General features: G+C 37.3%; 1 protein-coding gene across 3 annotated transcripts in view; it reads right to left on the bottom strand.

The window, feature by feature from the left end:
• The window catches only part of rap1gap2a (RAP1 GTPase activating protein 2a), a 63,493-nt gene that overhangs the window by 41,074 nt on the left and 6,527 nt on the right, over positions 1-15,892 (bottom strand). For all 3 annotated transcript variants that reach the window (XM_077611159.1, XM_077611160.1, XM_077611158.1), the window contains exon 2: positions 15,363-15,398. In XM_077611159.1, coding sequence (XP_077467285.1) covers positions 15,363-15,398 — 36 coding nt within the window. The remainder of the gene's footprint in view (positions 1-15,362; positions 15,399-15,892) is intronic.

A 15,892-nucleotide genomic window follows, 5' to 3' on the forward strand; every position in this document is an offset into this window, starting at 1 on the left:
CTAGTGCCGTAAACGAGGTGGGCCTTTGCGTCACGTCACGAAGGGGAGAGACAGCAAATCTGTTTTACATTCATAGTATGTGACAGCAGAAACATGCACATAAAAATAGATTACGGTATCATTAGTTTATATATACACTATGTACCTTCAATCATGGCTTTAAATGCAACCTGCAGTGGAAACAAGCAACCTTTGTATGTACATTATTGGGTAAAGAATAATGTTTAAGGTTGGCACTTTGAGAGACAATAAAATGTGCATCTCCAGCACTGTTTCACAACAGTAGTACTCAAGTGCATTTCATGGAAGATGTGGAAAGATTTGATCATTTTATTTCCAAATGATAAGTAAAGATCAATATATCAATAAAATGCTAAAAGTGTACTTCAACTATTAGATAGGAGATAATTTCATGTAGCAAAGCTTTGTCAAAATCTAAACAGCTGCGGGCAATTATTAATAAATGATTGAATAATGTTGTCATAAGCAGAGGTTGAAAAAAGGGTTAGTATTTGTCATCAAGTTGCAGCAGCATAAAATATGGTAAATCCCAATTACAGTCCCCCTTTCCGCCTTCGGCGTCTAAAGCTGCACACGCATTCTGTAGAGCAGGGTTTCACAACCACTGTGCCGCGGCCCACCAGTTTGACATGAGCGAAGGTCAGGTGTTGTCAGGAGCAGGTTGTTTGTCCCTCCTGCCTTGCCGTTGGGTTCGAGCAGCTGCGAGTGATTCATGATTACTTCCGGATGTGTGTATTTAAACACGACTGAATTGGTATTCATTGTCGGATCGTACTGCGTGATACTTCATACATCGCTGCAAAGGTACTGTTCTCCATGCTCCAGTTCGTTTTGGATGTACAAGTCCTTGTTATTTTGTAAGGCTTCCTGAGTTATTAAAGTTATTATCATGAGCACAATTCACCTCGTCCTCTCCTGCTTCCTCGCTACTGGGTCCAAATCCCTCCGATCGCGCCACGACGTCTCGGCGCGATCGTAACAGGAGTGCCACATTACACTTTTTGTTATTTGACAACTTCTTGCTACAAAGCAAATATTCAGGCAATCCTTCCGCATTGGCAATGAATGCAAATTATTTGTTCCATGAAACGTTGAATTCTCTCTTTTCCACAGTTATGTTTCTCTTTTTCCCTTTGGGAGGCATCGCCCATTGCGCAGCCACTGGTTTGTTTACAACCGCCACCTGTTAGTCATCCCACACTGCTGATAGAATCATGTGGCACAGGCTATGACGCAAATCTTTGTTGACACAAATGTTGAAATTTAACATTTATTCTCCACATTTTTACAGCATTGGAAAACTTGAAAATGTTTGTCATGTTTGTCCATCTACAGAAACCATGTTAAAACAGAAACTATATTCCCTCTCCCATCTTTTTCCACTTGCAATTTTATTTTTAAAAAGCACTAGGGAGCCACATGCTGCTCAAGAGCCACAGTTTGCTGACCCCTGCCCTAAGAGGAACAGGTGCTAATGATTGCAAATATATTTTCCATCGTCCAGTTTGTTTTTGATTATAATTTTCACAATATTTTATACTTAGTCAACCTGGACATATGTGGTTTGTCATGCGTTCTAAGCCAAGCTGCTTTCACATTCTAATAACATTATCTTTGTTAACCAACAAACAGTAAAGGGATCTATTTAAATGAGTCGTCACAGTGAGAACATTAACAATTCATGCTTGTTGGTCTGTGTATGTTGAATGAATAATAAAAATAAAAAATAGAAATTTAAAAAACACTGAATGTAGAAAACGATTAAGGCTCGGTGAAGGAGTGGTTTGCATGTCGGCCTCACAGTTCTGGGGTCGAGGGTTCGATCCCAAGTGGGCCCACACTGTGTGGAGTTTGCAAGTTTCCCCGGGCTTGCATGGGGTTTCTCTGGGTACTCCAGTTTCCTCCCACATTCTAAAAACATGCATGATGGGCTGGTTGAACACTATAAAATAAGTGTGAACAGTTCCCTGTCTCCTTGTACCTTGCGATTGGCTGGCCAACGATTCAGGGTATCCCCTCCTGGTGCCCATAGTTGGCTAGGATAGTCTCAAGAAACCCCCAAAATCCTATCATCCTGTGATAAGCGGTTTGGAAAATGAAACAGTCTATAAAACAAGACTCCCAAATTGTGAAGCAAAGCATCGTCTATATTCCTAAACCACAGATTAGTGTCTTTTGGAAGTAGTAAACATCTTTCAAATTGGACATGGGCTACATGTCTGCATTCTCAAATATGCAGTCATTCAAATATCAAGCTTATCTCACATTGATGTCTATCAACCTGTTGCCATGACGTAGATTTTGTTGCTCATTTTTATTTTCAGTACAGTGGTACCTCGACCTACAATCAAATCTACCTACGACATGCTCGTGGTACGATGAAAATTTCGATCGAATAATTCACCCGTGATACGATCAAAATTTCGAGATGCGACCAAGCCAGGTGGCCATGACATGAGAGGCTGTTTATCATTGTAGCGCACTGTCTTTTTTTGCGGCATCTCTTTCGTGTATAACAGATATCTATGAGCACTGAACGGTTTCTTTCGCCTACACATGGACCAGGAAACGCGCGGGCAAAAAGAGGGCTTTCTGGGTAATGAAGTATACTTGTGCACACAACACCGATAGCCAATGGCACCCTTTTGCAGAATAAAACTTCATTACCCACAAGCAATACGTGGGTAGGCTGTTGCATTTCCTGTTTCCCCCCCTTAGCATGTTAGCTCCCGTTGGCAGAGCGATCGCTAATTCAAGACTACTTCTCGTTGGCAAGTGGTCGTATGTTATCCTATTGTGAGGACATCTGTGTGCATCATTTTCGGAATATTTTGAAGGGAATACAACAGCAAACAGCCCATCGATAGCAAACGTGAGGGTGGAGGCGTGGCAAACAACTAACCCGGCCAGAACGAAGGTTAAAAAAAAAAAAACACAATTAGAATTCAGTTTTGTTTAAAGTTACATTAAACGTATGTTTGAGTGTGTCTGTATATATTAATCCAAGTTAATTTAAATTTGTTTGTTCGGTTAAGAGTGCGTTGTCGTGGAAAGTCCCCCGAAATTATTTGGCGCTTCAATAGTCCTGTTACTAGTTTCCTTGGAGATATTGTTTAATCACTAATATTCATTCGCTTCCATCCTGCAAAGAAATTATGCTTTGCAATTTAATTGCTCAAGTATTAAGAAAAAAATATGTCGTCTTCAGTTTTGTCACTGGACTTCCATTCTACATTATCAATGTGCACTGCTGTGTTTCATTACCAGAGCAACTATTGCAGACACTGTAGATCACAGCTTATGCATGGATGCAACAAATCGAATTTTGTCACAAGCAAATGACAAAGCGGATGGTATAGCTACCAAATCGGATTTGATCCACGAATCGTGTCTGCCTGCAATGTGAACACCGCCTGATGTCCCCAAGGTCTCATCTACCATTTCCATTTTCCGACCGGCCTGCCTTGGATTTATCCACTCACTCTCTTTTCATTCCATTTCTCTTTATTCCAGTATGTACAAGCACACTTTTTGCTATTTAATGCTAAAAAGATTTGAATTTGCAGTAAGATTTGTATGTGACAGCAATCAAAAAGTACAGCGAGAACCTTTAATACAGTTTCCAATGGCAACACATTGGGGACTTAATCACAAGTTCAAATTCAAACTGTGACAAGCACACAAAAATACAACTTCCCTTTTGTTCTGTACGACTGGTTCCTTCAATTAAAGAGAGCAAACAGAGAGGTAATATTGTACTCCCAAATAAAACACCTCCCTGATGCTTACCATAGTAAGTAAAAACAGACAAAATAGAAAAAAGGAATTTTAAGTACAAGCAAAAAATGTCTATTATAGGCCAGCCGATCGCAGTCATTGCTTTATATTAGCGGTATTCTTCGTTAAAGGGGGATAACGGAAATAATTGAGGAGCTCTGCCTGAAAGGTGTGAATAAAGTTTAATCTAATCTAACCAATTTGTAATAGTGTGTTCACATATTAAAGAAATATTCTGCCAAGAAAGATAATGGCCTGCCATAACATTATGGACAAGATGAGCACAGTACAAGAGTTGGGGGTAATTTATTTATTTATTGTTAAAAAAAATGTTGGGAAACATCATCTCGTATTAAATCAAAATTAGATTGGAATGTTGTACATGAATCTAGACACACCATTCAAATGTGTCAATAGAGATGTTTGTTTATCTCAATTTCCACGACTCTTCATTTAGGGATCCAATCATGCGGGAAGGCACATGCATTGAAGTATATTGTGCAAATGCAGCTGTGACCAAGAGCTGTTTTCCTTCACTGCGAAAGCCCCTTCTCAGTGATGCCATTGAATCTCTGAGTGTCTGCTCTATAAGCTCTTAATAGTGAGTCCTCTGACCAGATGGTCCACTTATCAGCTCCTGCTTCTGAGTGAGATCAGCATCAGGCACAAGAAAAGGAGTAAATATTTGTCAAACGCTGACGGCCAGATGTTTTTTTAATGGGATTTAAAAGAACAAGAATCAGAACGCATGTCATTGTTACAGTGGCGGGCCATGAATTTCCTACCGACGCCTTCAGCTATCGGAATCAATCCAACCCTCAAAAACTATTTTATGGTTATAAAACCTTTACTGCAGCTACAGCTGCGACACATTAAAAAAGCATCAATAATAACCTCATACAATTAAAATATTTAGGAATATAGCCATATTTTACTCACCAAAAATCCTTTCTGTACACAAAATCCATCCTTCTTACTTTCCTCCTTTTTTATCGCCATCGAAGCTAATGCTGAAAGTCGAGCTTGTCCTGTCGTATTTCTGGCATACGTTTTTCATTCGATTTAGTGCTGAAAATGTTCGTTCTCGGTTGTGACAGGCTTGCTTGCTTCGGAGTTGTCCGACCTTTCTTAATGATGTCCAGATTTTTTCTTGAAAAATCCATCTTGAAAATGGCTTTGACAGTAAATCTGCAAACTAATCAATTTCTTCTCCTTCAGCCATTGCGGGTTGACAAAATCGCTATTAAATCAACAAAACAATATATTTGCTTGTGCAGCTCGCTCCAGATACAGTTTGGTAGCTCTGGCTAGTTCACTCTATCACTAAACAATCATAGTTGGTGAAAGCGATGACGTATGCCTACGCCTGCGAGAAGGCATTGGTGTCGCCAACTCGAAATCTGATTGGTTAAAGCAACAGTTTTAAAAACGCCTGTTTTATGCAGCAGAGCCTGCAGAACTGATTGTGTAGGCCTCAGGGCAGATTTCTGACCCTGGCAACAAATAATGGATGAAATGTGATTGGTTATCTGCTTAAATATGAAAACACATCTGGAAGCAGTGCAACCAGGGCAAAAGCAATGAACGGAAGCTGACAGACAATTTGGAATTATTTAATAAGTATTCATGGACAAAACATAATTAACATCAGTCTGTGATTCAGATATTTTTTTAGGTCAGCAGAGAAGGCCTTGCAGGCCCTGAGGGTCCACCACCAAAATCATTGTTATGATCCTGGCGTTTCAGAAGAGGTGACACAAATGTTTATGTAGCAAGGATTGGTGTTTTATTTCACAAAACGGTTCTTCCACATAGTTTTGAGATTAAATTTAGGTTTAATCCCACCCAGCCCACGCCAAACGATGAGCAGCACGTGAGATGAATCTGTAATATGCAGGCAGTGCAAGCAAGAATGTTTGGCACTAAGATAATAAAAAAGTACAAATCTGGCCATGAATAACGACAAAGAGTAACTTGTGAACATTATAAATGTGAGGTTTTGCTTTTCAGATTAATTTGTTTACTTGAGTTCCATCATTTTGTTTAAAGTCTTATTTTTTGTTGCAAATTGAAAGGTTTCAAATCTGATTCCACGATTCTTATCTTGCATTCCTATTGCTTGTGTGACTAGTAAACACATTAGAGTGTGCACATGCATCATTTTGCATTTTGTTGGTGGCAGGATTAGAGACTGAATTGCTACTGTGAACATTAAAGGAGGAGCAGGCTAGAGGGACAGCAAGTTTGATTAATTGTTCCTACAATATGAACATTTATTAGGACATGTCTGTTCTTTATTTTGAGTTTTATCAAATATGTGACTTTTAATCAGGTGTGATTTATGGTCCAAAAAATACAGTACTTTTTCATATGCTTAGAACAAGGGTGTCAAACTCAGGTTGGTTCGCGGGCCACATTAACGTCAACTTGATTTTAATGCTGGCCGGACCATTTTAGATATAATATTTAGTTTTTTTATAAATGGATTAAAAGAACTGGATTAAAAGTCTTGAATATTCAGTTTTTTATAGATCTAACACAATGTTTATTTTAGCATTTTTTATATATTTTTAGATTTTACAAAATGATTTTTGAACTAAAAACACAGAAAAAAATGATTAAAAAATTACAATTATTGATTTAAAAGGGGGAAAATCAGGAAATTTAATATACATCTAAACTCTTCATTTTAATTTGATCCTAAAACAGAAAGACGGCACTCATGATTTACTTTACCGGGCCACACAAAATGATGCGGTGGGCCAGATTTGGCCCCCGGGCCGTCACTTTGACACGTGGCTTAGAATATCCTCATGCAAAAAAAAAGATGAACTCATGCAACAAGTTATTTTTAATCTTTTTTTCCCAGATAAAACAACAAAAAATAGGTAGCACTTATCCATTGTTTATGCACAAGAGGTAGTTATGGTAGGAAGTGCAGAACACACGTTCTCGCGAGATTGCTCCTGAATTCGTAGTCGTGAGGCAGACACAACGTAATGTATTTCCTGGGTAACACCCATTTTTTTAAATCCATCATGTATGGACATGAATCACTATTTATAAAGTACTACATTTGCGAATCAGATTCAATTTCCAATGGTAACATTTTAAGAGAGACAGACAGTAACGGCCCCATCACCATGGAAATAATTCATACTAGAAGACCATCAGTTCTTGCTGCCATGGCAACAGACTTGTCTCCCTATAGATGCATTCAATGAAGCGTTTTACATGCAAAAATAAATAAATACATTTAACATGCAAATGTAGCCATGAGGTCTAATTATACTTTTAGATTTTAAGTAACACCATATCAATTGAATATTTATGTTAACCTGTTAAGATGTCCTTTAGAATCAAAGCTGGTTTAAAATGAACAAATCATCATATCTAAAGAAACAAGTGCATTTAATGGGTTTATGGTTAGGTTGAGTCAGTTTTTATCTGTGCAGTGCGACTTGTCCAGAATATGGACAATCAACAGGTTGCAAGGAAAACATTAGTGAACAGTACCCTCTGGTGGTTACAATTCCTTTTTGTAGCCTACTCTATGTACTGTATGAAATTTAGAATTTAGTAGTGGGAGAAGCCGACAAGTGTTTTTAATAAAACTCCAACGCTTTAGTTTACTGTGGTTTTTTTGCATTTTTTTTCTTTGGTTACTTTTAAGTGTAATGCTTTCTTATTTGGTTAAACTGGTTGTAAAGCATATAGCAAAATATCACTCAATTCTGTGCCACATTGTTAGTTAGACAAACTAACAATGTGGCAACTAAGTTAGTCATTGTCTGCCCCTGGCTGTTGCTGATCCAGCTAAGATAAACAAAACAAAAAGGTGGAATTAATAATTTGATGAATTACTCATTAATAATGACAAAACTATTGCCTAATAAACTACTTCATGTCACTCTTTCTGATCTAATGATTAAGGCCTCCAGCCTTTCCTTCATATCTTTCCCTAACCTCCTCAATTTTCTCAAGCAGCATTTTTTGATGGATTGCATGAACATGTGTATATATATATATATATATATATATATATATATATATATATATATATATATATATATATATATATATATATATATATATATATGTATGCGTGTACGTACGTACATACGTACATACATACATACGTACATACATACATACATACATACATACATATATCACCCACATTAGCTACACAAATGACACACGCATTTACCGGCAATGTGAGTAAACATGATTTCATATCTTTGGCTAACGGCTATCTTCTTTATATCTTGTAATAGTTTGATGCGGGAAGATATGAAACACTAAGAAATAACATTGAAGTGGTATTGAAAAATGTATGACAGATAAAAAAAACACTAAAAACACTGATAGATTGCGTAGAAAAGCTTATGAAGTTAGAACACAAATACTAAGAAGATTTAATAGCCAAATGTAAATAGAAAAGAACCAGGAACACAGTAACCAGGCGGACTTGGGGCAAAACCGAATAGTCTTGGAGTTGCAAAAATTCTGCAACCCATGCGATTAATAACTAGCTACAAGGAGGACCCTTCTAAAGGGGAGCCAAAGCAGAAAAAGATTTTTTTTCTTTTTTCAACAAATGGGTTTTTTTGTTTTTTTTTACACGGGCAGCCAAAGTGTTTCATTATGGGATCTGTAGTTCTGTGCAGTATTGTGTTATCAGCGCTTCATATATATGGGCCATTAATACGGATGATGAAAAATGATCTTGTGAGCGGATATGGCCTGCAGTATTAAAGATCATAGAAAAGAAATTATGCTAATTCAATGTCAAATATGCTTCTTACGAAAAATCCAAGTTACGGAACCACTTCTGGGAATACAGACGCTCCCCTACTTACGAACATTCGAGTTACGAACAACGGTACATACGAACATGTCTGCAAATTGCGTTTATGTCGAAAAATGTTCGTAAGTTCGATTTTGTATTGCACGCCTTTTTCCGAGTAGTGCTTCTTTCCGCCGCTAATACCAACGCCTGGTGCTGTGAGAGCTCAGCTCACCCAGCATCCACCTTCCTCTGCCCAGTTCGTTGCAGTGCGGAAGTGCGTGAACGTGTCTCCAGTGCGCAAAGAACCTTTTTCATTTTTATCATGAAATATCTCGTGCATCCATTATTCAATATGGTTGGTGTAAAGCGAAAGGCTTCTAGTGAGGGATGTGCAAGGAAGAGCCAAGCCATTTCATTTGAAATGAGTGGCAATAATAACGAAGCTTGATGAGCGTGAGAAAGTGGTGAGCGTTGCACGGGAATACAACTTGAATCGTTCGACCATCAGTACCATTTATAAACATAAAGATCGAGCAGCAGGACCCAAATATTGAACGTTGCACAAAGTTTGCAAATCAATTGAATGATGCCATACAGTGCTACCGCATCATTTATGATGAAAAAAAGAAAACTGGAATCATCATTAGATGGCTTCTTTTGGCCAGTTTCTAGTAAATCTCTCTCTCTCTCTCTCTCTCTCTCTCTCTCTCTCTCTCTCTCTCTCTCTCTCTCTAATGTATGTATACAGTACTGTATGCATTCTCTCCATTTTATTAAATGTTTTTTTCAGTACAAACCAATGCGTGTTACTTATACAAGCCTTAAACATACAAATGCACTTATATAAACCTTCAATATACTTATATAGGCCTTAAACATAAATTATAATACAAAATATAGCACTGAGCAACTTACGAACAAATTCAACTTATGAACAATCGCTCGGAACCTAACTCGTTCGTAAGTAGGGGAGCGTCTGTAACTAATTTCGTAAGTTTAGATATCACTGTACTATAATATAACATTGTTGTTGTTTTTTTATGAGGAAAACATGGAGGAGACACGTCCCATGCCCCTGCCCCTAAATGTACATCAATGCTAATGAACGTTTGGTTAAAATAATACTTGACATGTAACTTGTTTAATAAAAGTGCAAACATTAAAGGGAAATTAAAAGCCCATCAAATGTCTACAATAAAATACCTCAAGGTTGATGTATTATTATGTTTCTTTGAGCAGTAGGTGTGAAAGAAGAGGAAGTGCAACATCCTCCCTTTTGAAGATAGAGGATGGGTGGAGTTTTACCACTTCCCTTATAGTATATCAAGAATTATATCTTCAACTTGAAACCACATTATTTCACAATGTTTTTCTAACATACACTCAACAAGTCAACCAAGACGCATATTTACACTCTACATTTTAGATATAATATTTAGATTTTTTGTAATAAATGGATTAAAAGAACTGGATTAAAATCCCTGAATATTCAGTTTTTTATATATCTAAAACAATGTTTATTTTAGCTTTTTTATATATATATTTTAGATTTTACAAAATGATTTTTGAAATAAAAACACAGAAACAAATGATTAAAAAATTACAGTTATTGATTTAAACGGAGGAAAATCAGGAAATTTAATATACATCTATACTCTTCATTTTAATTTGATCCTAAAACAGAAAGCCGGCACTCATGATTTACTTTCCCGGGCCACACAAAATGATGCGGCGGGACAGATTTGGCCCCCGGGCCACACAAAATGATGCGGCGGGCCAGATTTGGCCCCCGGGCCGCCACTTTGATACTGGTGCTCTACATAATCCTCTGTTAACTAATGTAGAGGTCAGTTCTGATGCAAGCTGGTCAATCAAAACATCATATGGATGTTATTGTATTGAACCATACACCTGCTTTCCAGTATTTTCATTTTCTTATTGCCTTTATTTTGCAGTTCAAACACTGTCACTATCTACAATAGCTTGAAATAATTCAGTAATAACCCCATCAGCTCATTGAGACTACAAACAACCTCTGTGTAAGAAACTATGGCCTGCTTTGAACTTTATTAAACAATCAGATAGTGTAAACATGAAGGCAGTAGACATTTTTTCATGTTTGTTTGATTGCCTTAGATTGACGTCATTCCGCACAATACAGAAGGGGGGCCAGGCCATGTAATAAATGCCATGCTTCAGAAATAGCAGCAGCACGTTTTGCTCTTTGCAACGATGGGAAAAGGAAGATAACATTCACCCCCATTCCTCCCCACAGAAAAATATGCTATGAAATAACAAGCTGAAATGAAAGGTTTTCAAAGAAGAAACATCTTCATCCTCCTGTCATTAAATCTCAGAGTCAAATAGTTCAGGGGTAAATTAACTTTGATGGGTAAATGATCATTGTCTTGCTGTCAGAGGAGCAAAGTAAAAAGCATAATTACACACAAGTAATGTGTGCTCATTTTACTCATTTACCCACTGATTACACAGCATCAGGAGCAACTGAGGGCATATATGCTTGAATCCAGTTTGAATGCAGTCCATTTTCCTCTAAGTTATTATGGATAGCATTACATGCTACACATAAATTAATGGATGCTATGTCCTCCTCAAAGCAATCTTGCATTTGAAAAGCAAAGACAAGAAAGGCCACATATCCTCATAAGCATCTAGCAGGCGCTCTGGTGGTAGCATGTTTGGTTTGAGCCTAGAAAAGGTATAATTAATGTGTCAGCTCATTTTTAGCACTGTTTTAATGAAGCGCACAATTGCAAGGCAACGTTTGCAACGTGAAGATAAAAATAAGTAGCGAAAATTAATGCGTATAAAATAAATAAATAATTAAACATTGAACAAAACGAAAAAACATTAGAAAGTCTGCATCCATATATTATATAAAACTGTCAGTACAGGCAGGGAACTCCAAATTTCTACATTTTAAATTATCCATTTTGCGACCATGTTAAGCATTGAAAGGCATGCTCGGTGTGAAATACAAAGAGTTGAAGTGAGATGCATTTTGATTGAGGAATGATATGAATTGCCCTGTGATCGGCTGGCCACTGATTCAAGGTGTCCCCCGCCTCTGGCCCGGCAGCTGAGATACGCTCCAGCACCCTCTGCGACCCCAATGAGGATAAAACGGTTCAGAAAATGAGATGAGATGAGATGAATGATAAGAATGACCATTGAATCAATCTAAAAAGTAACCAATTACTCAACCCGCGACCCTTGTGAGGATAAGCTGTTCGGAAAGTGAATGGATGAATAATTTGATACAAAACACAAATGTTTTCATGTTTCATAGGGAACACTTCAATCATGACTGCGAATGTTCAATTGTAACAGATTGGATGACTAAAAGGAATACAAAAATCCCACTTAAACAATCCATGCATGTGCAATATTACGTGTTTGATTCATCCAAAAAGTCTCAAACTTGTTCAGCATCTACACGGTTTTTATGGTGACCACATTACAAGGAAAGTGTTTCTCAGTGGTTTAAAAACCATAGTGAGGAAGTGAATTGCATTTGCTGTTAACCAAAGAGTCCATTTTCATGTATTCAATCCACATCAGGTTTGCTGGTAAGTTTCAATGCAGCAATTCATTGTTTGAGTGTTTCAGACTCAGAAAGTGAACATACACGAAAAACAAATGCCTTACACTAAATCATATTTCTACATTTCAGAGATTAAAATTTGCATATAAATATTGTAAGGCATGATGCCAAGCATTTTGCATGACTGCAAGAGTTATGCTCTGATTGATCTTATTTTAATTCTAATTCTATTCATCCTAGTTGACTATTGACAAATTATATATATATATATATATATATATATATATATATATATATATATATATATATATATATATATATATATATATATATAAACCAATAAACAGTTAGAAGAGGATCTAAAATACTTCATTTAAAAATAAAGATAGAGAGTAAGCCAGCGGTTACTCACCACAGCTTGCGGGGCATCGTTTCGTTGTACTATAATGGTGGTCTGAAAAAACCTGGCTGTGTTTTATCCCCATTCTCTTTTAATTTCTACTCGAAATATTCATTAGTACTATGCCGAGACAAAAGCCACAGGAGAGGCAGGTTTTTGGCAGTGTATGCGGTTCGAAGCCACATCCACACAGGATTGATTATGCATTTTACTAATGAGACCCAAAGGTGGAGAGATGCTTTCTTTGTATTTCTGCAGTCAGGATTAATAACAGTGGGAGTGAGAGGACAGCTGGGACGGACCGCAAATGGTGATCTCTTTTAGAGGTGGTAAATCACACATGTAAAAGATATATAATAACAAAATGAACAAAACAGGTTTACTATATACTGGTCAAGGTACTAGCCTACCATTTCTTTATGCCATCTGTAATCCACAGAGCTCTTGTACTATAATCAAACACGCAGATCAAAAGTGTATATACACACACACCTCAACTGAGAGTCACGACTCACTATTCATATTCAGTGCCACTCCACAACCAGCAATTTAATGACACCTGGCCAGGGAATGAAAGAATAGGGGTGTGTGGGTGTACAGTGGTACCTCTACATACGAGCTTCATTCGTTCCGGGACTGAGCTCGTATGTCGATATTCTCGTATGTCGATATTCTCGTAACTCGAACGAACGTTTCCCATTGAAATGAACTAAAAACAAATTAATTCGTTCCAACCCTCTGAAAAAACACCAAAAACAGGATATTGGATTGGAAAAAATGTTTTATTTCTTCTAATTCGCCATCTATTAACAAAGTAACACATAACTAGTGGTTTAATAGTAATAAAATGTGTTTAATAGAACTAAAATTAGGCGGATTTCACGGAGGGTAGAGAGAGGGACAGAGAGGGGTGGGGGGTGGGGCTAATCCACGGCAACGCACTCGTAACGGAACAAAAAAATTAAATTAACTTAGATTAATATATACAGACATTCAAACCACTCAAACATACATTTAATGTAACTTTACACAAAACTGAATTCTAATTTATTTTTACCTTTGTTCTCCAGGTTAGCTGTTTGCCACGCCTCCACCCTCACGTTCGCTATCGATGGGCTGTTTGCTGTTGTATTCCCTTCAAAATATTCCGAAAATGATGCACACAAATGTCCTCACAATAGGATAACGCACGACCACTTGCCAATGAGAAGTAGTCTTAAATTAGCGATCGTTCCGCTAACGGGAGCTAACAGGATAAGGGTGGGGACACTGGAAAAAATGCAACGCTCCGCTCAGTGCTCGCAGAGACGTTACAAAAAGGTAGTTGCGACCAGAGATATTACACGAGGCATTGCGGGGGAGAGAGCCAGTGCCCCTGATGTTCTTATGAGCAGCTAAAGAGAAGTAATATACTATACTGCTCGTATTAGCGATCGCTCCAGCATTCGCGCTGAGTGAAGGGAAAAAAAACATGGGAAAATGCAACGCTCCGCCCAGTGCTCGTAGATATCTGTTATACACGAAAGAGATGCGGCAAAAAAGACGCGCTACAATGATAAACAGCCTCTCTCATGTCTTGGCCACCTGGCTTTCTCGCATCTCGAATTTTTTCTTGTATATAGAGATAATTATTTACTCAAAATGTTCCCCGTATCTCGAAATGCTCGTATGTAGAGGTACCACTGTATGTCCTTTATGACATGATGCATTAAACAAACAATAGTAAGCATTTACTAATATTAGAGTACCAGTCACTGAGACATCCTGACATCCCTTTCCACGCAAATTACTTACAAACTAATTGTGAGTTTGATATGGATCCCAAAGGATTGTTGGATTCATTTTATATAAGTTTTGAGTTCAATGGACCGAAAATGGCCAGAAGGAATTTAAGGAAAAGCTGCATCATACATTTTAAGCATACCAGAGAAAATAAAAAAAAGATTAAATAAAAAATAATAATAATAAAAAATCGGTTGTCATTTTTGGAGTTTCAAACATACGGTTTGGGGCCAGCCAGACCTTGGCCTACCATGGAGTCCAACCTGGTCAGTGTGGTTGTGATGCATGACACACATATTTTAGTTTATTCATCCAGTCCATACAGAAAAAATCATGCGCTTTGACTTTTACACTGGAAGTTTTGCAATTTGTGTGAGGCTGTCATTGATGTACACTTTTCTCTCGGCGCCACAAAACTAGAAGTACATACACTTTGTTGTCTCTAATGTAGACAGTCTGTTACAAATCTCCCCAGGAATAGCTTGTACGTCATGGCTTTTTGTGTCGAAACCAAAAATTCGAGTGGGTATAGCGTGTGGAAAGTTAACCACACGCGGACATTTCATGTAGAGGAGCAGAGGCTAGACAGAACAGTGCTGCACTCTTGGAAACATCAGCATAAAGTGAGTATGCGCCTATAGAACCAACTCCTTTATACTATACGATAGCATAATACAGATTGTTAGGGATTTTATAAGGGGTTTACAAGCAAATATGTGAAGTTGTATGTATAATGAAATGTTTTTGCGAATGGGGAATGGAGGGAAAACGTGGATGGGGAATATAATTTATTTTTTATTTTTAACTTGTTTAAATAATCGAAAGATGGCAACAAAAGGACCTAAATGTATATTCAAAATAATGTGTGTGAGAAGGGCATATAAACAAAGCAACACACGAAACGATTTTGGTAGTAAGGCAAAAAAACAAAAAACAACAACCTTCTTTCATATTGCTGTACGACCACTATTTTGGAATAATTACAATTCTATTGACATTTAAATTGATTTTAGAGTCTCACTTACCGGGCTTTCAATGCAGACAAAGTAGACTTGTCAATCCTGGAGAATCACACAAAAAGGCAAAAGTTAGATGATTATCTCAAAATTTCTCTGAAAGCAATGGTTTTGCCCTTTCTGTGGACACAAGAGCCAAAGACTATGTTGAATCGGTGACTTTAACTTGATAACTGTGTTAGTTTTTTCCATTAATGCTTTATCAACACCATGTGTCACTTCCCTGCATTCATTCTGATTCATTAATATTTTTTGTTAAAAAATGCAAAAAGCAGGAAATTATCACGTAATTTTCTTTTGTAGAAGCATTTCTGACACTGAATCTGCCTAATTTGTATTTTTCTTTACCGTATCTACTGTCTAATTTGTAGTTTAATGTAACTTAATGATTTTCAAGAGCCAACATGGAGCTTATGAGTGGAAGTATGCATACATTTAAAAAAAATCAAAGAAAAATCACAAATAAACTGATAAATGACACAATGATAAAAGTTAAACATCAAATGACAAATGTATCCATTTATGCACTAATGCACCTT

This window comes from Stigmatopora argus, chromosome 10 (assembly GCF_051989625.1).
Source record: "Stigmatopora argus isolate UIUO_Sarg chromosome 10, RoL_Sarg_1.0, whole genome shotgun sequence".
In the NCBI taxonomy this organism is placed as follows: Eukaryota; Metazoa; Chordata; class Actinopteri; order Syngnathiformes; family Syngnathidae; genus Stigmatopora; species Stigmatopora argus.